General features: G+C 45.7%; 1 protein-coding gene across 2 annotated transcripts in view; it reads left to right on the forward strand.

Annotated features, from left to right (window-relative positions):
- The window catches only part of St3gal2 (ST3 beta-galactoside alpha-2,3-sialyltransferase 2), a 51465-nt gene that overhangs the window by 14399 nt on the left and 11858 nt on the right, over window positions 1-25208 (forward strand). The window contains exons 1-2 of one of the 2 annotated variants that reach the window (XM_078032656.1): window positions 9011-9032; window positions 23250-24585. In XM_078032656.1, coding sequence (XP_077888782.1) covers window positions 24247-24585 — 339 coding nt within the window. In that variant the 5' untranslated portion in view covers window positions 9011-9032; window positions 23250-24246. Of the gene's footprint in view, window positions 1-9010; window positions 9033-23249; window positions 24586-25208 lie in introns of those variants that run through there. The other variant, XM_005318409.5, reaches the window with a different exon arrangement.

Here is a 25208-nt window from a genome sequence, read left to right on the forward strand (position 1 = left end):
GTTCTGGAATCAAGGTCCTCAGGCTTATTTCATCATCATCATTGAAAACTGTCAGCTTCTGGGCACATGATGGGGTGGGGACACCCCAGCCTCACAAAGGAATGCAAAGGATTTGAAAGCAGGCCCACTCCTTATGGCCCCCAGGTCACCCCTGCATAGTCTCTGAAAGCACCGGCATGTTGGGAATCTCTGGAAATCCCTGTGTAACTCTGAGGTAGATAACAAGCCAGAAAACTAAGCCCGCTTCCCGGGGGGCCATTGTAATAGACCAAGGTCTGTGTACCCCTCCCCTCCACATCCCCCCAAGTTGGCAACATTGATGCATGTTGTGTTGGGTATCATGTTAGCAGGGGGCTTAGAACTCAGGCCAGACCCAGGAGGATGAGTCATCCTTGAAGACGGGCAGCAGGGGCAGGGAGGGCCCCTGGCTGTCCTGGCCCTTCCTCCTCTCCTAGAGGGAGGGCCAGAGGCAGTGCAAGGAGAGGGCCCCTTTGCACCTACTCATAGCAGCTCATGTTGCCACTTTCCAGAGGTGGTAAAGTGATCACCTAGCAACCAGGGCCCTTTCTGCGTAGGGCACAGCGTATCATCAGCTCCTCACTGAAGAGGAAGATTGCTCAAGTAGAGGCAGAGAGAAGGGAAAGCAGGTGTGTACTACGGGGCTCCCCACGTCACCATCCATCTCCCACCGCTGTTTCCTGGGACTGAACTTTGTGATGGAAAAGTGGGGATGCAGGGCAGAGGTGTTTCGCAAACCTACCAGCAGTGTCGAGGCCAGAGGTTACCAAATGGTACCAGGCTGGCCGTGGGCTCATTACTACTCTCTTCCTAATTGTAACTTTCAAGGTCTCAGAAAGAAATTCAGAAAGATATAGTGACCAATGCAGGGATCCAGCTCTGGTTTCCTCCATTCTTTTTTTCTACCTTTCTCTACCTCCTCTCCTGGAGGAGTGGGGGACCCTGATTGATAGATGGTACTGGGGATTGAACCTGGGGCACTTTATCACTTGATTTTATTTGTTTATTTATTTATTTATTTTTATTTTGGGACAAGCTCTCATGAAGTTTGTTTGTTTGTTTTTGGTACCAAGGATTGAAATCAGGGGGCACTTAACCAATGAGCCACAGTCCTATATTTGTCTTTTATTTAGAGACAGGGTATCACTGAGTTGCTTGTGGCCTTGCTAAGTTGCTGAGGCTGGCTTTGAATTCATGATCCTCCTGCCTCAGCCTCCCGAGTCACAAGGATTCCAGGCTTTGCCATCATGCCTGGTTCATTGCTTCCCTTTAATCTTCTGGTCCAGGCATAGATGAAAACATCTTTAGGTTTCTATTAGCATAGCTGCCACAGGCTGACCTTTCCAAAAGACATTGCTAAATATAAAAGGAGTGCAAAATAAAGCTAAAGAGAGGGTGTGTGAAGAATAAAAACAGCCTGGCTCAAAAAGTACAGGCTACTGGTTTGTTTTTGGACCCTGCTGTTCTCTGCCATTTCCTAGACATCATCAAATCTGGGATTAGCAAACCTTCACATGACCTTTTGCCATACTCTCTGACTTCCTATGCTGGCCTGTCTCCCTGTCCAGGAACCCTTTAGGACCCATGTCACTATGAGTCCTCACCTTTGCCCTATCTTTCTTTCCCCTCAGGGTTCATTGGCTGTGTGTGAGGAATGCCTCCTTTCTTTATCTCCCCCAGGGGGTTGACATCTGTGTGCCTCTTAGGAGTGTGCTCTGATTCTAAGTACACCTTGTACTATACCTATCTCTCTCTCTCCCTCTCTCTCTGTTTTGTTATTGGAGATTGAACCCCAAGGATGCTTTTTACCACTGAGCTACATCCCCAGCCCTTTTTATTTTATTTTGAGACAGGGTCTCACTAGGTTGCCCAGTCTGGCCTTGAATTTGAAATCCTCCTGCCTCAGCTTCCTGAGTTGCTAAGATTATACGTGCATGCCATTGCAACCAGCTATAATATATCTCTTCTAGACAAAGTGCTCAGGCCCGGTTTAGCCCACAATGTGCTAAAGGACTGGTGGTTCTCCAACATCTGATCTTGGCAGGAACTATAGAAGTCTGCCCACCTGGTTCCTTCTTCCCACTGGGGCACAAGAATAGAAACTGATAAGACGTTGGCCTTTGGCTGATAGAAGTTTATTGGGTAAATTAGGGAAAGATTGTTCTGGGTTTGGAACAAAAAGCACCACTGAAATTATGTGGTCTTAATGAAGGAAATAGATAAAATCCTGGCCACAAAGCTGAGTTTCCAGACTGCAGCAACAGCTCTGTGTCCTGCCTGGCACTGGGTGGGGCCCAGGAGCCAGACAGGTCTCTAGACTTTCAGGCTACTGCTTGCCAGTGTGCACAGTACTCCCACTGCATGCCAGATGTTCAGATGAAGTCACAGAAATCCAGAGAACCACCACCTTAGGGGAATGTGGGAGCAGGAATGATTAAAAAGGGAGGTTAACTTGTCAGTTATAGCTGGCTCTCCTCACCTTCTTGCCAACATTGTGGCCCTTTAGAGAAACTTGCCCTGTGCAATCTACCTCCATGCCTGCAGCCTAGACTGTCACCTTCATGATATTGCCTGGTCTTAGAGGCAGTACATTCCACCTGGCCAGCATTCCCCAGGGCAGCATGGCCTGGCCAAGGGAACTGAAAAGTAATAGCCAGAGGCTGTTATCAGCCCAGTGATGGAAGTGTGGCGCATATCTGGGCCTGATAAAGGAGAACCTTTTTCTCACCGGCTCCTTCGAGTGTGACTTTAGCACTAGATGAGTAAGTGGTCCTGGATTTGAGGAGCATTGCACTTGGGCCCTTGTGTCCCAGAAGCGTTCCCGGCATTTTCAGGGGCTGTATTTATTCTGTTAGAGCTTTGGGCCAAGTCTGCCCCAATGTGCCATCCAGAATATTCTGCCACCGCACTCTGGCTTGCTGAGGACCTGAAATCCTGTTGCAGAGACTCCATGGACCCTGCCCAGAGCTTTCCTTTGTGACAAAGCAGTCTGGTCAGTCACAGTGGCGCATTCCTGTAATCCCAGCATCCGGAGGCTGAAATAGGCAGGAGGATCCTAAGTTTGAGGCCAACCTCACTAAGTTAGCAAGCCCTTATATCAAAAAATAAAAAATAAAATAAAAAGGGCTGGAGATGTAGTAGCTCAGTGGTAAAGTACCCCTGGGTTCAATACCCAGTACTAAAAAAACAAAAAACAGAAAATAAAAAAACTTCCATTGACGCAGTCTGTTGCCTGTCTTCCTGTGCCTGTCTTTTCAGGCTTAGCACTGGCTGTTGGCTTGATTCTCTTCCCTCTTCTCCCCATTCCACAGAGGATGTGGGGATCCGTATTTTAATTAATAAATTGATTGATTTTTGTATTGGGGATTTAACCCAGGGGCACTCTACCACTGAGCTTTTTTTATTTTTATTTTTTTATTTTGAGATAGGGTCTCTCTAAGTTGCCCAGGCTGGCCTTGAACTTGTGACCCTCCTGCCTCAGCCTCTTGAATCACTGGGATTACAGACTTGTATCACCACATCTGGTTAGATGCTGGATTTTCAGTTGGGTCCTTCAACTCCAGGTCAAGTCTTTCTGTAAAGACTGTTCTAGAGGCTTCCAGAGGCATAGCTTTTCCTTCCTGTATGTATGTTTTAGCACTTGTATTACCCAAGCTCAGCCCTTTTCCACCAGCCTCTGCTGGGATCAAGCAGGCCTGAGTCTTCTCCAGGGTGGCCAGCCTTCCAGGGCTCCCAGGTGGAGGGAGGGGCAGAATCCAGACTAGAGCCCCTGGCCATGTCCCAAGCTTGGGAAGAGCCAAGTGAGCAGAAAGCAAAGGCACCAATCCCACTCCTTTCTCCCAAGTTCAGAAACTTAGTGTTGACAGCCACGGGCTGGAAACTAGGGAAGGAACACCATGCCCCCTTTCCACCATGTTGTGTGAATCACCCTGGCTCAGTTCCTTTGGGAAAGCAATTTTTCTTTGTCCCCAGCCCCTGGAGCTTCCTTCCCAGGCTGGATGTTCTTGCCCAGGATTGTTCCAGGGAACCTATCTGGCGTCGTGGGCTCTGTTATACTTCACTGATTTCCAGCCCTGTGGGTGCCTGAGTTGGGGAAGAGAGGTTGAAATTTATTTATTTATTTTTTGTTTGTTCTAAATTTGTTATACATGACAGCAGAATGCGTTTAAATTCATGGTAAACAAATAGAGCACAATTTTTCATTTCTCTGGTTGTACCCAAAGTAGAGTCACACCATTTGTGTCTTCATACATGTACCTAGGGTAATGATATCCGTCTCATTGAGAGGTTGAAATTTACCTGGAAAAAGCTCTTGCTCTACTTCCTTTTCACCCCTTTTCTGGAGTGGATCTTGATGGAACAGATGGGACTCTGAAATTTCTCTTAGTCCTCTGACACCAGGCCAAGGGAGTGTTATTTGTTTGGGGAAGTGGGAGGGAGTGGTTGGGGAGGATGGGACGGACCAGTATTTTTATTTGGTTGGTACTGGGAATTGAACCCAGGGGTGCTTTACCATTGAGCTACATCCCCACCCCTTTTTTCCACCACATTTTAAATTGATGCATTATAGTTGTACATAATGTTGGAATTTGTTGTTACATATCTGTCTGTGCACACAATATAACAATATAATTGGTCACCAGCACTTCCCCTCCATTCCCACCTCCCACCCTTTGGTCCCTTTCTTCTACTGATTTCCCTTTGATTTTTAAGAGCTCCACCCCCACCTTTCTTTTCCTTTTTCCTCTCAACCTTCCAAATCCAAAAGAAAATGTATGACCCTTGATCTTCTGAGCTTGACTTATTTCACTTAGCGTGATAGTCTCTAGTTCCATCTATTTTCTTGCAAATGGCCATAATTTCATTTTTCTTTTTGGTCAAATAAAACTCCATTCTATGTATATACCACTTTTTTTAATCCATTCATTCGTTGATGGACACCTAGGCTGGTTCCATAGTTTGGCTATTATGAATTGTCCCAGCCCTTTTTATTTTTTATTTTGAAACAGGGTCTTGCTAAGTTACTGACACTGGCCTTGCACTTGATTCTCCTGCCTCGGCCTCCCTAGCTGCTCTTTTTCTTTAAGGAGAGTGAGACCTGGGGTACCAGTCTTGGAGGTTAGTTCCTTCTTGGCATCCTTCATAGAAGAGCAGCTCTCCTAGAGGAAGGCTGTTCTCATAGCTAAGGAACACTGTGTGGTGGGGAAGTTGGAAGGGTTGCAAGGAGCCCTGAAAACAGAGCAGCCCCACTGCTCTGCTCCTGGACAACAGGAAGCTGTCCTGAATGTTACCAGAGAGGAGCCACATCCTTTGGTGATGTGACCCAACAAGAAAGGAAGGGCCAGGGTTCTGCCCATGCTTGTTACCACTCCCCCCATGTGGATCATTAAATATTTGTTGAATGAAAACATCTGCTTTTCTTTTGCCATTCAAAGTATTCTCTAGACAGTAGACAAGCACAGATGGAAAGAGAAGTCTTGAAGTTTCTTGGTGGATCTTTATTAAACATTCGTGATATGACAAGTCAGTCATAAGCAGTGATGAGCAACCATAGCACCTGCCACTTTGAACCCTGTCTTCAAAGGAAATCAGACAATCAGCACCCGAGTCCCTTCACCCTGGGCATGGGTGCATTCAGATCCCATTGGAGATGTCAGAGGGCAGAAATGGAGTCCAAACTCCTAGCTGTGCAGACTCGCCTCCGGCTTCCCCTAGGTCACTAATCATACATCCCAGTCTGCTCCCTTCAGAAGTCTCCAAAGGACCTTAGATCAATATCTATCTATCTGTCCCCCCTTCTTTAGGTTTTTCTGTGTCAGGCTTTCAGCCCTGTGGAGAAACCCCTTGTTTTCCCTAGAATCTTGGTGCTGACCTGGACCTCGAGAACCCCAGGCATGGCCACTGTGGATGGGCCTCACAGAGCTTTTAGAACCAGCTCAGGTCAGGCCTCTGTTCTGTGTGGTTTGATGAAGTGGCAGCTGGGGAAGAGGTGACAGGCTCCATGACCCACAGATTCTGACACAGCACCCTTCTCTGTTCAGCCTGGAAGCAAGGGTCAACCAAGCAGAGCCATCTGTGAGACCTCATCCTTCCTGAAGGCTGGGTCTGCCTCTGTGGGTGGGGCGGGCAGTGCCTGTGGTTAGCCAGAAAGGAAAGGCTGAAGCAAGACAAGGGTGGGCCTGGGGAGGCTGGAGGTGTTGACAGATCAGAGCCAACTCTGTATAGAAGGGGCTATGCCTCCGGATGCCAATCCAGGGCTATGGGTCTCCAGCCCAGAATTTACCCAGGGTGGAGTGGGAATCACCAGAACTGGGGCCTCAACATGTCCAACTCAAGATGACATCCACTGAGCAAGGAGCTTTTGGCCTCTGATTCATTCAGAACCCCTTCGGGAGGGTGACTTTTCCATTTTGCAGAGAAGGACACAGATCAGAGAGGGTAAATTGTTAATAGCTGACAGGGGCAAAGCCAGATTGTGAATCCAAGTTTTTCTAGATACTTTCATTTGGGAGGCTTTGAGCTGAGTGTGAATAGGTGAGTAATCCAAAAGCCCTCGCTGGGATGGTCTACAGCCAGTGGCCCACAGTTCTGAGAGTAGTGAACAGAGTTGCATCATAGGAACCTGATGTGAGTCTGCAGATAGAACCTTAAGACGGGCACTGCCACTGGTCCCACTGTCCAAGCAGCTTCTTCAGCTTGGACACACCCACTGTTTCCCATCTCATTTTTCTTGGTGGTTCAAGAGAAGTCAGAGAAAATGCTCACTTCTAGATGTCAGCGATAGAAGAGTGGGGACAGAATATAATTAACACTTCATCTGCTTCCTTATATAATTATAAAAATGGTTTCAAGGCATTTTTTCATAACTAGTATTTGTTTTGATCCTTATAACCCTGAGGTTATATGAGGTTATTCAACTGAATAAACATTTATTGGTGTCAACTATATGTAGGATGGTGCTAGATTCTATAGTGGGACAGATAATGAATTAAATAACATGGTCTCGGTACTCCTAGAGTTTATGTTTTAAGTGAGGGAGGTAGACACATTCAAATCATCTTAGTTTCAGTGTAGGATCTTAATAAATATGGGTCAGATTTTGCTTTTGATCCAAATTAGTTTGTAAGCCCCAGAGGGTAGGGCATTATGAGAGAAGAGGCTTGGGAGGAGAGCCTGGTTTGTGGATCTCCAAATGCTATTTATGTTAAGGACTTTACCTTGACCTCATGAATGAGGGCACATCCATGAGCACGTTTTAAAAAAAAAATTCTTGAGAAATGAGCTCATTAAGTTGCCAAGGTTGGCCTTGAATCCTCCTACCTCAGTAGTAGCTGGGATCACAGCCATGCACCACTGTGCCCAGCTCATGAGTGTTTTAATGCAGGAAGATGATCAGTCTGTGATACACTTGCGCAGAAGGCAGGTTTATTTTATTTAGTTTTTTTTGGAGGGATGGGAATGCTGGGTATTGAACCCAGAGGCATTTTGCCACTGAGCTACAACCCCATTTCTGTTTGTTTGATTGAAGGAAGGGTCTAGTTAATTGCTGAAAGTTTCCCCCAAGTTGCTGAGTGCTACTGTTGAACTTGTGATCCTCCTGCCTCAGCCTCCTGAGTCACTGGATTACAGGCATGTGCTACAATGCCTGACAGAAGACAGGTTTAGAACTCAAGAGAAAAGAGCAGCAAAGACCAGAAAGGGCTGAGGGAACTGGGAATGATGCTCAGTGGTAGAGTGCACATCTAGCAATCCCTGGTTCAATCCCTGGTGTCTCTCTCTCTCTCACACACGCACACACACACACACACACACACACACACACACAATCCTTAGTACTTAGATTGTTTACTAACTCTGCTGGCCAAAGTGGCACACATCTGTAATCTCAGCTACTTGGAAGGTAGGAGCAAGAGGATCAGTTAAATGCAGGAGTTTGACCCAAAACTGGGCAACATAGGTCCCATCTCAAAATTAAGAATCCTGGCTAATCCTCAGTAGCCAGGATTACAGGAGCTGCTGCATGCAATGACATGCTCCTGTAATCCTGGCTACTGAGACGAGGCAGGAGGATCACAAGTTCAAGGCCAGCCTCAGCAATTTAGCCAGGCAGTGTAGGAAGACACTGTCTCAAAATAGAAAGCGCTGAGGATGAAGCTGAGTGGTAAAGCATCCTGGGTTCAATCTCCAGTACTGAAAACAAACAAAAATAATAAATAAGTAAAAGTGAATTATTGCTTGGTAGCAGCCTGGACTAGAATTTGGCTCCTGAATCTACTGCTCTTCTGATGAACAGCAAAATGTCAGGCTGGACCCGCTGCAGGTGGGATGGGGACTAAAAGAGCCAGATGGGACTGAGCATTAAGGGTTTCCATATGGCCAATATGCATTTTTCATTAGCCAGAAGAAAGATTTAAATGGTCAGGTACTATGGAAGTTGCCCTCTTCAGTGAAGGCCTGCTCTGTCCACATCTCGAAGATCCAGTGGTCAGTAGCATACTTGGCTCCTATCCCTGTGTGAACTGGAATGAGGGTGGGGGTGGGAATGGGAGCGCTTCAGGACTTTTGATCAGCTTACCCCAGAGTATCATATCAGTCTGAGTCCATCAGTGTGCTGGCCAGAGTTCTATCAATCTTGTTAGAGATGGTTTGATATTCCTTCCCCAGAGACAAACATTGGCAGGGATCCCTACTTCCCTGGTACAAATAGTTTAGTTCAATCCATCCCATTGAGATGGCACTGTAAATTTATACTCTTAAACACAACAGTTACGCATAAAAAGATAAAATTCTAAAAACGTCTTGCTCTTCCCCTCTTCCCAATCCCTGCCACAAACAACATTGGACAGACATCCCTGTGGACGAGAAGTGGAACAGGAACACACAAGAAAGCAGGGCTGAAGCCACAGGCCTGCTGGTCTCTGAGTCTTGAAGCAGAAATTTGGGCTACAGCAATAAAGTGATTTCATATGGAGAATTGAATTGGAGCTGGCACACTGCTAGAATCCAAGGGCTAGGTAAATGAGTTGAAAAAAAAATTGCTGCTGACCCTTCCCTTGGGCTGTGATTTATTTTTTAATTTTCATACTGTTTCTTCAAATCTGGAATTCTTAGCCATTATTCCTTCAGCTATCATTATTTCTTTTGTCATTTCCTTTATTCATATTTGAAATTCCTATTAGATATATGCTAAAGGCTCACCATCTGTCTTCCATGTGTGTGCTCCATCCTAGATGAATTTCTTAGTATTGTCTCCCAATTCCATGATTTCTTCTTTTTTTATTATTTATTTTTTTAGTTGTAGTTGGACACAATAAGTTTATTTTATTTATTTTTATGTGGTGCTGAAGATCAAACCCAGGGTCTCACACATGCTAGGCAAGTGCTCTACCGCTGAGCCACAACCCCAGCCCCAGTTCCCATGATTTCTTCATGTCCAGTCTGAAGTAATCTACTGTTTCAAATTCTAACACCGCTATTTTTTATTACTTTTTTTTCTTCCTTTTTTTTTTTCTTTTGAGATAGAATATTGCTATGGTGTCTATGTTGCTCAAACTGGCCTTGAATTTGGGATCCCCCTCTTCAGCCTTCTGAATAGCTTGGAGTAAAGAGCAGTAGAAACAGTATGGAAATCAAACAGAAAAAGTCATGTTACTAGACATAGTAAAACTGCAGAGTAAAGAGAGGATGGTAAAAAATTCCAGAGGACAGGCTCAGCTGTATGGTTCTTGCCCCCCCAAAAGAAGTTGGGCACAGTGGTACATGCCTGTAATGCCAGTGATTTGGGAAGCTGATGTAGGAGGATCACAGGTTCAAGGCCAGCCTTGACAATTTAGTGAAACTCCCATCTCAAAAAGCCTGGAAGGCTGGGGATCTAGCTCAATTGGTAGAGTACTTGCCTTAAGTTTAATCTCCAGCCCACCAAAAAAAAAAAAAAAAAAAAAAGAGCAAAAGATAAAGAAAGCTTGGGGATGTAGCTCAGTGGTAAAGCACTACTGGGTTCAATACCCAATACCAAAAAAAGAGAGAGAGAGAGCAAGAAAGAATTTCTAGATATCTTAAGACAATTTTGTTGCCAGAAAATCCTTGCTAAAAGAAAAGTAAATCCATATGGGAAGAAGCAGGTTGCTGGTGCCAGTGGTGAGCACAGAAATTGTCACATTGAGCCAGGTACATGCCCTGTAGTCTTAGCTACTTTGGGAGGCTGAGGCAGGAGGATCACTTGAGCCCATGAAAGACTGTTAAGCAAGAAAGGGATAGAAGCAGGCAGAGAGGGAGGGAGGGAGAAAAGAAAATAAATTGATACATTATGTTGTACATTTAACTACCCTTTGAAGCATAGCAGGATACTTTCTGCTACAAGGACAGAATAACCTGCTATAAAACTATAAAAAATGTTGCCAGGCACGGTGAGGCAGGAGGATCCCGAGTTCAAAGCCAGCCTCAGCAAAAAGTAAGGTGCTAAGCAACTCAATGAGACCCTGACTCTAAATAAAATACAAAAAGTAGGGCTGTGGATGTGACTCAGTGGTCAAGTGCCCCTGAGTTAAATCCCTGGTATCCCGCCTCAAAAAATGTTGAGAATGGGGGTGTAACCCACTGATAAACTTCTTAGCATGCTTGAAGTCCAAGGTTCAATCCCAGAGCCAAAAATTAAAAAAAAAAAAAAAAAAAAGATTAAATAGATTAACTGACCAGTGTAGAGGTAGCAAAGTTCCAGGCTTCCTTTCATGTGTCTCTTTTTCAGGAAGAATTTTTCCAAGACAGCTCTAGTTGATACCTTCTTAGGTCTGCTTACCCTAAGTTGGATCATCTTCAAACCAGTTCCTGGCAAAAGCAAACAAACAGGCTGGCTGTGGTTGGCTTTGACCAGTCTTGCCTCATCTCCTGGGACTGGGTCTTTAGCTGCCTGAACAAGTCAGGATTTTGTTGGCACAAAAAGAGAGTGACTGCTGGTGGGCAACCAACATTGTCTGCTACAGATGGCAAAACACAAGTGAAGAGCCAGCATCTAATTGGGTTTTTAATTTAAAAAAGGAAAACTAAAATTTTAAATTTAATTTTAAAACTACATTATCAAGGAAGAATAGGGTAAAATAAAGTAGGGAACTCCATTGTTAAATCATATCAGAATTCTGCCTTGTTTAAGGGAATGACACTATTGGAAAACTAGACTTCATTGGGAAAAATATATGTGTGCTAACAATTTAAGATAATCACTAAAAGAAGAGCAATATCATTTCTAAACCAGGGAGAAAAAAAAAGTGGTAGGATTGGGGATAATGTGTCAATCCACTGAAAGTCAGGAAAAGAGAAAAAGCTAAAGAAATAAAAAAGTAAGATAGTAACATAAGTGCAAAGCCAGAAATATGTTGGATTCAAAAAAAGATGGTTCAGTGGTGCATTCCTGTAATCCTAACTACTCTGGTGGCTGAGGCAAGAGAATTGAAAGTTGGAGACCAGCCTCAGCAATTTAAGACTCTGTCTTAAAAAATGGCTGGGGATGTGGCTCAGTGTAGAGTGCTTACCTAGCCTGTGCAAGGCTTCAGTGCCACCAAAACAAAAACCAAACAAATAAAAAACCAGTAATAAGAAGTGATCTATCATGAAATGGGGAGGAGAGACCTGGTCAGCAGGAAATGAACCCTGTGGAACTGGGGATGAGAACCAGGAGCAGTCTATCACTGAACTACATCCCCAGCCCTTTTGGCTTTCTTTCTTTTAAATTTTGAGACAGGGTCTTGCTAAATTGTTTGGGCTAGACTCAAATTTGTCATCCTCCTACCTCAGCCTCCTGAGTAGCTGGGATTACATGCCTGGCTCTCCCTAATTCTTTATATCTGGCTTGCCTGCCCAGCTATTGAGATAACTTTGCTCTTTTAGATTTCACTTCTGACTTAATAGATATATATAGTAAATTACTGGACCTCCACCCTCCCCCCACAACCACATTGGGGCTCTCTCCTGAGGAAGCAGGCCTGGGACACAGCAGGTAGCTGGTCTAAAGGGACCCTGCATCCCAACTCTCCCCATCCCACCTCCCTCTGCCTCAGCACCTGGTGGTCCTCCCTTTAGAGGATACTTGTTTCGGGGTAACATTGGTCCTCTTACAGCGCGGACTGATGGTTTATTTCTCCAGGACTTAACTGATGGTTAGGCAAGGTCTAATCTTTGATTTGAAGAGATGTGTTAGCTCTTACCTTCAGAAAACCAGAAGGCAGTTTTCTGGCTGCTAATTCTAGATAGCATCTGAGGTACGACAGCTGAGCATTCAGACTGGATATCAAGGTTAGGGGTCCTGCAAGAAGACAGGGCTGGGGGAGGCACAGGCTGTCTGAGGAGTTGTAACAAGGGACTAGAAAGTACCTGAGTCACTAGGCTAGCTAGGAGGGAGGACTCTGTGCCAGAGGCTGGTGCCAGGATGTTGCAATGCAGTGACTTCAGTTAACCAAGCATTCGAAGTGAAGCAACCCGTACACCGAGGTCAAGGACGTGCCTTGCTGGGTTTGAGTGGCGGGTAAGGGATGGGCATTCTTCTCTTCCTCAAAATAATGGGTTACCTCCCAGGGCACCTTCTGCCAGGGTTGGTGATTGCCTCATCTAGGAATCGGTCAGGGAGTTTGCTAGGTGGTCAGAAATGAGGGTATGGGGAACCTTTTGGTGTTTGAACCCTAGTTGGTGGGGAAATCCTGGATAGAAGGCAACAGGGAAGAAGCCCTTGTCTTGGAGTCTTCCCTTCTGCCTGGCTGACCTTGTCCAGCTGGTCTTGGGACTCCGGAGAATACTAAATGAGAGGCTATCCCCGAAAATGCCTGGAGACTCATAAAGCATCCTGGCACTTGAGTAATAATCTGTGGTTTGCTGACTTTAGAATGAGGCTTTGGGACTTACTCAGGCCGGGTGTGAGTGGATGGGAAGAAGTGCTTCATCAGCTTGGGCTCGGCTCTTTTCCTTCTCCCCATCCCTCCAAGAGGCAAGCAGCCCCACCCCCCACCCTCAGCGCCTTATTTTGATGCTTCTTTTCTCTGCCTGCCAGGAAGGTTGTGTTCAGCTGTGCTGCTCTGAGGCCCTGCTATCCAGGGCTTCATTAGGTTAATTCGAAAGCTGGTCTCCTGGGATCTGACAGAGACTGACTCTAAAGCCACCACAGCTTCCGAAACAGCTCCTGCTGCTCTCCTTTTGGGCACCCTTTGTTCCTCAATCCAGTGCTTCTGTTTTTCCTTCCCATCACCTGCCAGCTTGTGAAGTCTCCTTAGAGCTTCCATTGTTTCCTTGAAGAGCGGGAGCCACCCAGACAGGCATCGCGCTGATTGGTGGAAGTCTGGGGGAGGAGGAGAGAGAGCCCCATCAACTCCTCAGGGCCCCAGCTGCCTCTGACCTTTACCCTGGCTGCCATTTCCTCTGATCAGCCTCAGCAACTGGAGATTAACCAGCCCTTCCGGGGAATATTGATATGTGATCTCCCCAAATTTGCCAAATCCGTGAGCATAAACTTCTTATGAGGTCCTGGGTTCATCCCTAGCACCACAAATAATAATAATAAATAATAATAATAATAATAAAATAGAAAGGGGAAGAGAAACCTTTTTATGTTTGTTTTGAGACGGGGTCTTAACAATGTTCAGCCCAAAATTGGCTTTGAATCCCTGGGCTCAAAGGATCCTCCAGCCTCAGCCTCCCAGTAGCTGGGACTGAAGGTGTGTACCACCATGCCCAGCTTGGAAGATCTCTCTCTCTCTCTCTCCTAAATTGCCACCTACTAAATTTCCCTGGTTTTCTCCTTTCTCTCTTAGGGGACTATTTCACATCTGATCTCTGTAAATCTTCAACTCCAACAATAAAAATAATGGGCTGGGGATGTGGCTCAAGTGGTAGTGCACTCGCCTGGCATGCGTGTGGCCCGGGTTCGATCCTCAGCACCACATACCAACAAAGATGTTGTGTCTGCCGAGAACTAAAAAATAAATTAAAAACAATTTCTCTCTCTTCTCTCTCTCTTCTCTCACTCTCTCTTTAAAAAAAAATAAAAAAATAAAAATAAATCTTCCTTGTTATCTAAGCTTCTCTGATCTACTTTGCTTCCCATTCCTAGGGTAGTCCCTCCACAGATAAGTCCATCCTAGTCCCCTCTTGCTTCGCAAAGACTTTACTCCTCAATTAGCCTTCTTCCTGCATCATGAACTTTTTTGCTAATTCATTCTCATACATTCAGTAATTCCTCCCATCTCAAACTCTGATTCTAAGTGCTTATATCATATATATACATATATATACATATATATATACACACACACATATTTATATATATATACATTTATTTATTTATTTATTTATTTTATCTGTTGATGAACCTTTATTTAATTTCTTTATATGTGGTGCTGAGAATCAGATCCAGTATCTCACACATACTAGTCAAGTTCTTTACCACTGAGCTACAACCCCAGCCCTCCTTTTATTTTTATTTATTTTTTTTTTAATTTTTTATTTAGGTGGACACAATATCTTTATTTTACATTTATGTGGTGCTGAGGATTGAATCCAGTGCCTTGTGGGTGCTAAGCGAGCACTCTACCACTGAGCCACGACCCCAGCCCTTTATTTTTTAATTTGAAAAAAAAAATTAGTTGTAGTTGGACACAATATCTTTATTTATTTATTTTTATGTGGTGCTGAGGATTGAACCCAGCGCCTCATACGTGCTGGCAAGTGCTCTACCGTTGAGCCACAACCCCAGCCCCTCCTTTTATTTTTTTTAAAACACCGTTATTGGTATATAATTCGTATCTCATACAGTTTACTCATTTGAAGTGTGTACTAGTCAGCTGGAAATAGCTCAGTGGTAGGATGCTTGTGTAGCATGTGCAAGGCCCTGGGTTCAGTCCACAGTAACACACACACACACACACACACACACACACACATACACGTGCACAAATGAAGTGTCCAAGTCTGTTCACTTGAGTGTATAACCATCATCACAAGTTTAGATATTTTATCACCTCAAAAGGAAACTCTAACTCACTAGCAGTCATTTCCTATCCTCCCTCCCAGTCCCAGCCCTTGGAAACCAATAATCTACTTTCTGACTCTATGGATAGTCTATTCTGGACATTTCATAGAAATCATTCAATATAGGGTCTTTTCTGACTGACTTCTTTCACTTAGCACAATGTTTTCAAGGTTCATCTATGATGTGGAATGTAACAGAGGGCTGGGGCTGGGGCTCAGTGGTAGTGCACTTGCCTATCTCACACTTGGCATGTGTGAGGTAATGGGTTCGATTCTCAGCACCACATATAAATAAATAAAATAAAGGTCTATCAACAACTTGAAAAAAGAATACATTCCTTTTTTTTGAGATGAATTCCATGGTAGGGACAGACCACATTTTGTTGCTTCATTTATCAGTTAATAGAACCTTTGATTGTTCCTGCTCTGGAGCTATTATGGATAAGGCTCTAAATCACTTGTCTAGGTTTTTATGTGGACACATGCTTTCATTTCATATGAGTGTATACCTCGGAGTGGAATCACTGAGTCATATGATAACTCTGCAGTTAACCTTTTGAGGAACTGCCAGGCTGTTTTTCAAAGCAACCACACCATTTCAGCATTCCCACCAGCAACATATAAGGGTTATGATTTCTCCACATCCTCACTAATATTTGTTATTATCTGTCTTTTTTTAGTACATCCTGGTAGGTGGGAAGTACTATCTGATTGTGGTTTTGATTTGATTTTTGAGGACTAATGAATGACCTAGAGCATCTTTTCATGTTCTTAAAGACATTTCATCCCCACTCTCCCCCAGCCACTCTCATGGGCCACTAGGTGCTATCCTGGGCTGCCTCCTCTCATCTACCTCAGGCTCTCCAGACATTATTTATTCCAGTTTGTAGCTTAAAAAAAATGAACTGTGAGGGCCAGGTGCAATGGCACACCCCTAATCCCAGTGGTTTGAGAGGCAGAAGCAGGAGGATCATGAGTTCAAAGCCAGCTCAGCAATTCAGCGAGGGCGCTAAGCAACTCAGTGACACTCTGTCTCTAATAAAATACAAAATAGGACTCAGTGATCGAGTGCCCCTGAGTTCAATGCCCAGTATCTCCCCCTGAAAAAATGAACTAGTTTTTACAACTCTGGTTTGTAGCTCAGTGGTTGAGCACTTGCCTCGCATGGGTGAGGCACTGGATTCGATCTTCAGCACCACATGAAAAATAAATAAATAACATAAAAATATTGTGTCCATCTACAACTAAAAATATTATATATATATATATATATATATATATATATATATATATATATAGAGAGAGAGAGAGAGAGAGAGAGAGAGACACACACACACACACATAATGACCTCTCCCTGGGCATGGTGCAAACCTGTAGTCCCAGGGGACTCAGGAGGCTGTGGCAGGAGAATCACAAATTCAAGGCTAGCCTCAGCGACATCGTGAGACCTTCAGCAACTTTAGATCCTAAGAAACCTATCTCAAAATTTAAAAATAAATAAATGAAAAGGTCTGGGGATGTAGCTTAGTGGTGAAGTACCCCTGGGTTCAATCCTTAGTAGCAAAAAAAGAAAACTTCTCAAATGTATTCCTCCAGCTCTGATCTCACCCAGGAGCTTCAGATGTATGTGTTCAACTGCTTGTTACACATGGGCATCTAAAAAGCATCTTAAATGTAACCTGTCACAGATAGAATTCTTATTTTTTAACCACCCAAACCCATCAACTTCCTATCTTCTTTGTGAATGGCACTCCATCCACCATGTTGCTCAGGCCACAGCCACCGTACCTCCCTGGTTCCTTCTTTCTCTCCCACCCCCGACCTTCCAAACCCCTTCCTCACCCATATCAGGTTAAGTCCTTCAGGAAACACTCAGCCTCTTCTCACCACCTCCACAGCCTGCAGTTTAGTACAGTTCTTGTCTGGTCTCCTTACTAGTCTCACACAGCAGCCGAGTTGTCCTTTAATAAAGCATGTTTTAACCACAACAACAAATTAGGGGCTGGGATGTAGCTCAGGGGTAGGGGCCCTGGGGCTGATCTCCAGCATCAGGGGAAAAAAAAGAAAAAGAAAACATACTGAATTCTGTGCTTTTTGGAGTTTTTTTTTTTTTCTTTCTCTCTCTCTCTCTCTCTTTTATTTTATTTATTTATTTATTTTTGGTACCAGGGATTGAACCAAGGGACACTTAACCACTGAACCATATCCCCAGCCCTTTTTATATTTTATTTAGAGACAGGGTTTGCTGAGGTGCTTAAGTCCTCCCTAACTGCTGAGGCTGGCTTTGAACTCATACTCCTCTTGCCTCAGCTTCTGGAGCCACTGGGATTATAGGTATGTGCCACCACACCCTGCCCTAGCTTTTTTAAATTTTATTTGAGAGAGGGTCTGGCAGAATTGCTGAAGTTGGCTTCAAACTTCAGTCTTCCTGCCTCAGCCTCCCAAGTTGCTGATTATAGTAGGAATCCACTGTTGAGAGAGAGAGAGAGGTGTAAATGGTGTCTTGCTTGGCTTTGCATGTTTTGAACTTTTCGTGGACTCATGCTGTGGGCAGTCATCCACGATTTACTCTTTTTGCTCAGCACAGTAGTTATTCCTCCCTGTTGATGTTTGCAGCTGGATTTCAGTTATTTTTTTATGGTACAGCAGGAACATACCTCAGTTTATCCCTTCTATTTTGATGGGTATTTGTGTTGTTTGTAGTTTTCTGATACATGGTACTGTTGAAAGCATTCTGATGCATGTCTCTTGGTGCACCTGTTCTTCTGTACCTAGTAGAAATACTAGAGAAAAACACCCACCAGAATGCCTAAAATTAAAGATTGAAACTATCAAGGCTATGGAACAAATGGAACTGTCATGCATAACTGGTGGGAATGTAAAATGCTACAACCACTTTGGAAAACTACTTGATAATTTCTAGTAAAGTTAAACATACACCCACCCTATGACTCAGCAATTCCACTCCCAGATATTTATCCAAGAGAAATGAGTATGTCCATAAAAAAAAGAGAAAAACTTGTACAAGAAGTTCAGTTTTGTTAATAATAGCCAAAAACTAGAAATAACTCAATGTCCAAACATGGAAAAGAAGAAACTACTGGTACATACAACAGTGTGACTGAATCTCTGGAACATTACGATGAGCAGAAGGACAAGTGCAAATGAATATATAATGAATGTGTGTTTATGTGAAGTTCAAGAGCAGGTACAGTTCACCTCTGGTGACAGAATTCAGAAAAGTGGTAGAGCATCAGCTGTTGACTGGTAAAGGGACAAAGAGAACTTCTGGGATGCTGGAAATGTTCTATATTCTAACACTTTTTTTTTTTTCTCTCCATGCTGGGGATTGAACCCAGAGCCTCCAGCATGCTAAGCAAGTGCTCCTGTAACTGAGCTGCACCCCTAGCACAGTGTAGCTCACATAGGTAAAAGTTCATGAAGCTTAACATTGGACAGCTTCTGTGTTTTAGTATATATGAATTAGTCCTCAAAAAGACAATTAAAAAACCAGGCGCAGTGTCGAACATTGATAATCCCAGTGGTTTGGGAGGCTGAGGCAGGAGGATCGTGTGTTCAAAGCCAGGCTCAGCAACAGTGAGGTGCTAAGCAACTCAGTGAGATCCTGTCTCTAAATAAAATACAAAACAGGGCTGGGGATGTGGTTCAGTGGCTAGGTACCCCTGAGTTCAATCCCCAGTACTGAAAAAACAAAAATAAGAACATATGAGTGAGCCTTCCAACAACCAGGTGGCCCAGGAGTACTGCCTCTCTCCACTGGCAGCAGAGATGGAGACCAGGGACTGACGCCAAAGTGTATACCCTCCCCCCAATTTCTTTATACTGGAGTGTTCATGGGCTTATGAATGATCAGAGAAGCTGAGAAGGGGAGAGATCCCAGTTAGGCCCTGGGCCACCTAAGGGACGTCAGAGTTCACAGGTGGAAATGAGACAGGTGAGGGCCAGCATGAGTGACTTCTGGGGTTGTTAGTGCCCATCCAGAGGCCTATGATGTTTTTTGCTCCTCCCAGTGCCTCCTTTTACCCTCAACACAAGTTGAGCAGTTTAAGCTCCGGGTAACCGTCTGAATGTGAAGTTCCCAAAACAAGGGCTTTTGCCAGCGGCTCCATTCATGCCTTTGCTGTTCCCAGGTATGTCGTTGAACTAGGGATTTTCCTTTTCCCAGCAGAGCGGGTTACTTCAGGTGCCCCCTGGGTTGATTTAGAATCCCGGGAGTTGGGGCATGGTCCTATCTGAGCTCTTTCCTTGGGAAGCCTCCTGTGCAGGTTCTTGCCCAGCCCCCACCTTTGGTGTCACAGTGGGGCTACCCATCCACAAATGAGTCTCCATATCTGTCACTTGTCCAGTCTGCAAATTCACTGCCTTTCATGACCACCTGCTCCATGAATGACTCTTCTTAGGTCACAGGAAGCTAGGAGTGGGACCTGCTAAAGCCAAGTTCTTTTTCTTAGATATTGGGCACGGAAATGGGCAAAGGGAGAACTGAAAGAGAAAAGTGACCTGGTTTCCTGTTTACAGGATGTCTAGCCACAGGCTCGAGCTATGCCATTAACATAGACCAAACATGTTCGTGTCTTCCCACAATGTCAGAATTTATTGAATAACAATAAATTCACAAGCTACACCACTTGCAGCAGTGGTGATTCATGGAATACTTGTAGGTCATCTGATAGAGATAAGTCAGGCAATCACAAGTTCTTTTATTCCCTTCCAGTCTTAATTTCTAGTATCTATAACACATCATACTTTCTCTCTCTTTCTCTCTCTCTCTCTCTCTCACACACACACACACACACACACACAGAATGAGAAAGGGTTAAGGTGGCCACAGGGTTACAGGATGCTATGCCAAAAGCACAGGTGAGAGTGATAAGAATGCAGAGTCAAAGAGCTGTTGTAGATGGTCAGATAAAGGTTTTCTGCAGTTATCAAGGCAGAGCTGGACAGATGGCAATTTCAGTTTCAGAATGTCAGCTTGAAGTGTCAGCTCAAAGTGTTAGCTTGGAGTGGGCCCTGTGTAGTGACCATGGGCAGGAGAAACCATGCTGTGCCAAAACATAAAGACACAGGGAATCAGAGGTGCATCACTGTGGCATTCTTTCCTGGCAAGGCTTGTGATGAGTGACCAGGTAAGAGGTCAGAGTGCTGCCATGTCCAAGTACTTAGGTTTTTTTTTTTTTTTTTTTTTTTTTTGAGGGGTGGTTCCTGGGAGGGGCACTTGACTACTGAGCCACATCCCCAGCCATATTTATTTATTTATTTATTTAAATATTTATTTTTTTTTAACTTTAGGTGCACACAATATCTTTATTTTATTTTTATGTGGTGCTGAGGATCGAACCCAGTACCTCACGCATGCCAGGCAAGCACGCTACTACTTGAGCCATATCCCCAGCCTCCCCAGCCCTATTTTATATTTTATTAGAGACAGGGTCTCACTGGGTTGCTTAGCACCTTGCTGTTGCTGAGGCTGGCTTTGAACTCACGGTCCTCCTCCCTCAGCCTCCTGGGATTACAGGCATGTACCACTGTGCCCGGCAATTACTGAGTTTTGGTGCATACAAGTTATTAGTTTATGCTTTATGGTTGTGCCATGCAGGTAGTGGTTGTTTACCTCTACAAACAAGGTGTAGATTCAGTCTACCTTGGCACTTAGTCTCAAAATGGAGTAGCTCATGGCAAGCTACTGCTTTACAACATGGACTAACTCAGTGTTAGGCAGTTTGAAAACTCAGAGCAGGGCCCAACCTGTTTTCCACATGATCTGCTAAATGGGTTCAGTGGAGAAACTTTGGAAAAGGCACATTTGAACCAGTACTGCTGTTGCCAAAAGCTTGGTCCTTGTCCCTGATGCCAATCTAATAACAAGGACATGGTTTTGAGAAAAAAGGAAAAAGAAGGTTTATTGCTTTGCTAGCAAAGGAGAAACTGGGGCCCTTGACCCAGAGGCTGTGATTCTGCCCATCAGCAGGAGACTCAAAGGGTACATTCCTGTGTTCTCTGTTGGAGTTGTAATTTACTTGTTAATTTGGGAGATAGTCATTCCTGAGATCTTCTAGTGCCAACCCCAAAGTCTGGATTATTTCATCCTATGGTGGGTGTGTACTCAGGGACAGATAAATCTGCCTGAAGTGGGAAAGAAAGGTAATTCTGTTTTCCATGATATTAAGGAAGGAGAGAGATTAGTGAGGAGCAGGGAGAGAGGAAGAGAAAAAAGATGTCCATTTAAAAAATAAGTTGCAAGCCGGGCGAGGTGGCACAGACCCGTAATACCAGCGGCTCAGGAGGCTAAGGCAGGAGGATATCGAGTTCAAAGCCAGCCTCAGCAAAAGCAAGGCAAAAGTGAGACCCTGTCTCACAATTCAGTGAGACCCTGTCTCTAAATAAAATACAAAATAGAGCTGGGGATGTGACTCAGTGGTCGAGTGCCCCTGAGTTCAATCCCCAGTACCAAACAAACAAACAAACAAACAAATAAAAAGTTACAGTGGCAGAGCAGCAAGGACTACATTCAAAGTATAAAGTGGACCACGGTTACACTGTTGAGTGTCTGTGTGGATTCAAGCCAGGAGGCCTGGGTGAGGCATATGGGTAAAGCTTCACTCTTAACCCTGGGAAGCCAGTCTCTGTGTCTCTCCTTCCCTGTCGTCCCTGTGGAGCTCAAGGAACTCATGAGCTCCTTTCTTTCTTTCTTTCTTCTTCTTTTTTTTTTTTTTAAATATTTTTTTAGTTGTAGTTGGACACAATACCTTTATTTTTTTCATTTTTATGTGGTGCTGAGGATCGAACCCAGCGTCTCGCATGTGCTCTACCGCTGAGCCACAACCCTGGCCCTCCATGAGCTCCTTTCTGTGCCCTGGTTTCAGTCTAGGCTTTGGAATCAGCCAGGGGGCTCAAAGCTCCCTCCCATTCATGAGATCACGACATTAAGCGTGCTCTTTTACTTCTGTGAGCCTCATTTTCCCACCCAGAGTAATATCCTCCCACTCTGTTGCAATGGGCTGCTTCCATTCCCTGATGGCTTTGTGGTTTGGCTTGGACCCAGAAATTTGAGCTACCATGAGGGCAGTTGGATTTCTCTTAAACATGGAACCTCAGATAACTTCTCTACAGCGGCCAGGGCAGTCAGAGGACCCTGGAAGGGCAGGCTGGAGCTTTCAACAAGGGTAGGGCTGTCAGAACTAGCACTGGCCAGATTTGGAGAGGAGATGGTTTAAGAGATTCCCATGCCATGGACTCAAGCTCCTTTCCTGAGGGCCAGTATCCACACTACTCTACCCTCGGCCTCTGCCCATTTTCGTGTGCCAGGACAGCATGGGCCTCAGACTTTCAGCTCTACCAGAGACCCTGGCGCTCTTTTCACCTATAATATACAGCTAAAGGCAGGTGTCCAGAGGGAGGCTGGTCAGTGGGGGTCTTGCGCCCAGCAACTCCATTTCCTGATGCAGTCACATTCTCCCCTCATACCAGAGCAGGAAGGATTGTTCCACTACCCACACCAAGAGAGGAGAGGGGCAAGTTTGAATGGTCTGGGCCCAGTCCTTCCTTCTTGCTGGAGAGCTTTCCCCGGGCATTGAGAGGGCCTTGGGTGATCTGTGTCAGAGAGTTAGCATTCGAAGACCCTGGGATCTTCTCTGGATTGTTTTCTCTAAGTTTTACCTGAAAGTAACTATACAAAGCTGGACTGGGGGCTGGGCACTATGGCGCATGCCTGTAATCCCAGTGACTGGGGAGGCTCTGGCAGGAGGATCACAAATTCAAGGCCAGTCTGGGCAATTTAGTGAGACCCTGTTTCAAAATAATATATATATGGTATGGGCTAGGGATGTGGCAGAGTGCCTGAGTATGAGCCCCAGTACAAGGGGAAAAAACTAAATGAAGCTAGACTAAAGGCTTTCTAAACCTACTAATTCCAGTAACTTGCCATGTGACTCTAGGGAAATCAAGTTAACTGCTCCTTGTTTACCTTCTGGCTAATAAATGAAGTTTCTGGCTAATCTAGTCCCCTGAGGGGGAGATATGCAGAGCTATGCTGTCTGTGGATGGTTAGGGAGGAGAGCCCTTTCTTTTGTCCACCCTTTGGTTAAGTGGGTGTCTCCTCTGCTGCTAGCTTTGTCCCCTCTGGGACTGGGGGGTGGAGTTGGGGAAGAGCCTGTGTGTGTGCAATTTATCTGCACATTCTTTTTCCTCTCTGCAATTTCAGGGTCATGCTGCGGCAGCCTGGCGCCTGACAAGTGTGGGGGGGAACCTGCCTGGGGATTACTGCTACTGTGAACTAACAGCAAGCCAGCCTGGCCTCAGGAGAGCAGGGATGGACAGAGCAGCCGCCGAGCCCAGGCCAGCAGCTCCAGGAAGGAGGCCTGGACCCTGGTGGGGAGCTCTGCGCACACTCTGCTGACCTGGAGGGCTTGGATGCAGCACCCCACTGAGCAGCAACTGTTACCAGCCCCATAGGACTCCATAGCAAGAATAGGTGCTTGGTGACCCCTGTGCAACTGCAGTTGGAGCTGTGACTACTAAGAAGAGGAACCAGCACCTCGGATGGGAAGCAGTTGGGGACTAATTCCAGGAGAATCTTGGTCTTTGCAGCAATTTCCTGACACCGCCCACGAAGCTTCCTGGTTTTCTTCTTTCAGGGCTGGGATCCGGTCCCTGCCCCTGGCAGAAGGGTTAAACGGGAGTGTCAGCCAAGGTGGGGAGGACTCTTGCATGGAATGCAGGCCCCCTGAAGCCTGTGTCCTCTCTGTTTTAATCAGAGTTCCAGGGCTTCCCCGCTGCAGGGGACGAGGGGCTGCCTCCGTGTCTGCTCATGAGCCACAAAGACCCCGACTGCTCCAAACTGGACCTTTTCAAGCCGCCAAAGAGGGGGGCCCCCAGAGCTGGCAGCCAGCAATCCCAAGGGACTAGAGGGCTGGGATGGACTGACCTCCTCCTCTCTGGGGCAGCAGGAGAGGCAGAGCCTTTGTGGCCCAGCTAGTGACAGAGATAACCAATGAAGCCCTAAGCTGGGACCCAAGTGGCTCAGGGACAGGGGAGCCACTCCTTACATTGAGGGAGGGTGTGGCGAGGATCCCCTGCCATATCACATGCCCCTATGCCCGTTGCACTTGCTGCCGGAATAGACAGGCTGCGCCGTGGCTGGCCCCTCAGTGGGCTGGGAAAGAAGTGGCCACGGTGACAGCTGCCTGCCTGCTAGCACCATGAAGTGCTCTCTGCGGGTGTGGTTCCTCTCTGTGGCCTTCCTGCTGGTGTTCATCATGTCCCTGCTATTCACCTACTCGCACCATAGCATGGCCACCTTGCCCTACCTGGATTCGGGGTCCCTGGGTGGGACACACCGGGTGAAGCTGGTGCCCGGCTACGCTGGCCTACAGCGCCTCAGCAAGGAGGGGCTCTCGGGCAAGAGCTGTGCCTGCCGCCGCTGCATGGGTGATGCAGGCGCCTCCGATTGGTTCGACAGCCACTTTGACAGCAACATCTCACCTGTCTGGACCAGAGAGAACATGGATCTTCCCCCGGATGTCCAAAGGTGGTGGATGGTGAGAGCTCTGGCCCCTTCTGCCTCCCCTTTGCTGCCCTCTCGCCCAGGGCTCGTCCTCCCTGTTTTGGAATCACCCTTAAAATCCCCCTCTTGGTTTGGGGCTTCTTCTGGCCTCCCGTGCTTTGACAAAGTGGGAGGCCCATTTGACCGGAGCCATATACGAGGATTGCAGATAACTGAAGGGCAGATCAAGATTTCACCTGGAAGGAGAGAGAGCTAGTATTTTTGATACCTGTTGAAGCCCAGCATAGACTAGAAATGGTTATTGGTCCAGGAAAGTTGCACAGACAGGAGGATCAGCCCATGTGAGATGGTGGGGACAAATGGAAGACATGAAGATAGGGGAGCCTGTCCATTGTGCAAGAGGCAGCCACCCCTCAGCCCCAGTGAGTGTTGCCCAGCCAGGGTGTGGCTTGTGCTGCTACATCTTCCAGAACTCTTATGAGAACCACACATCTAGATTTTTTTTGTTTAAGCACTGGGCCTCAGGCATGCTAGAAAGTCACTCTACCATTGACTTACATCCCTAGCCCTTTAAAAATATTCTTTTATTTTGAGACAGGGTCTCACTCAGTTGACCAGGCTGGAACTTGGAATCCTCTTGTTTCAGCCTCCAGAGTA

This window comes from Ictidomys tridecemlineatus, chromosome 15 (genome assembly GCF_052094955.1).
Source record: "Ictidomys tridecemlineatus isolate mIctTri1 chromosome 15, mIctTri1.hap1, whole genome shotgun sequence".
Taxonomy (NCBI): Eukaryota; Metazoa; Chordata; class Mammalia; order Rodentia; family Sciuridae; genus Ictidomys; species Ictidomys tridecemlineatus.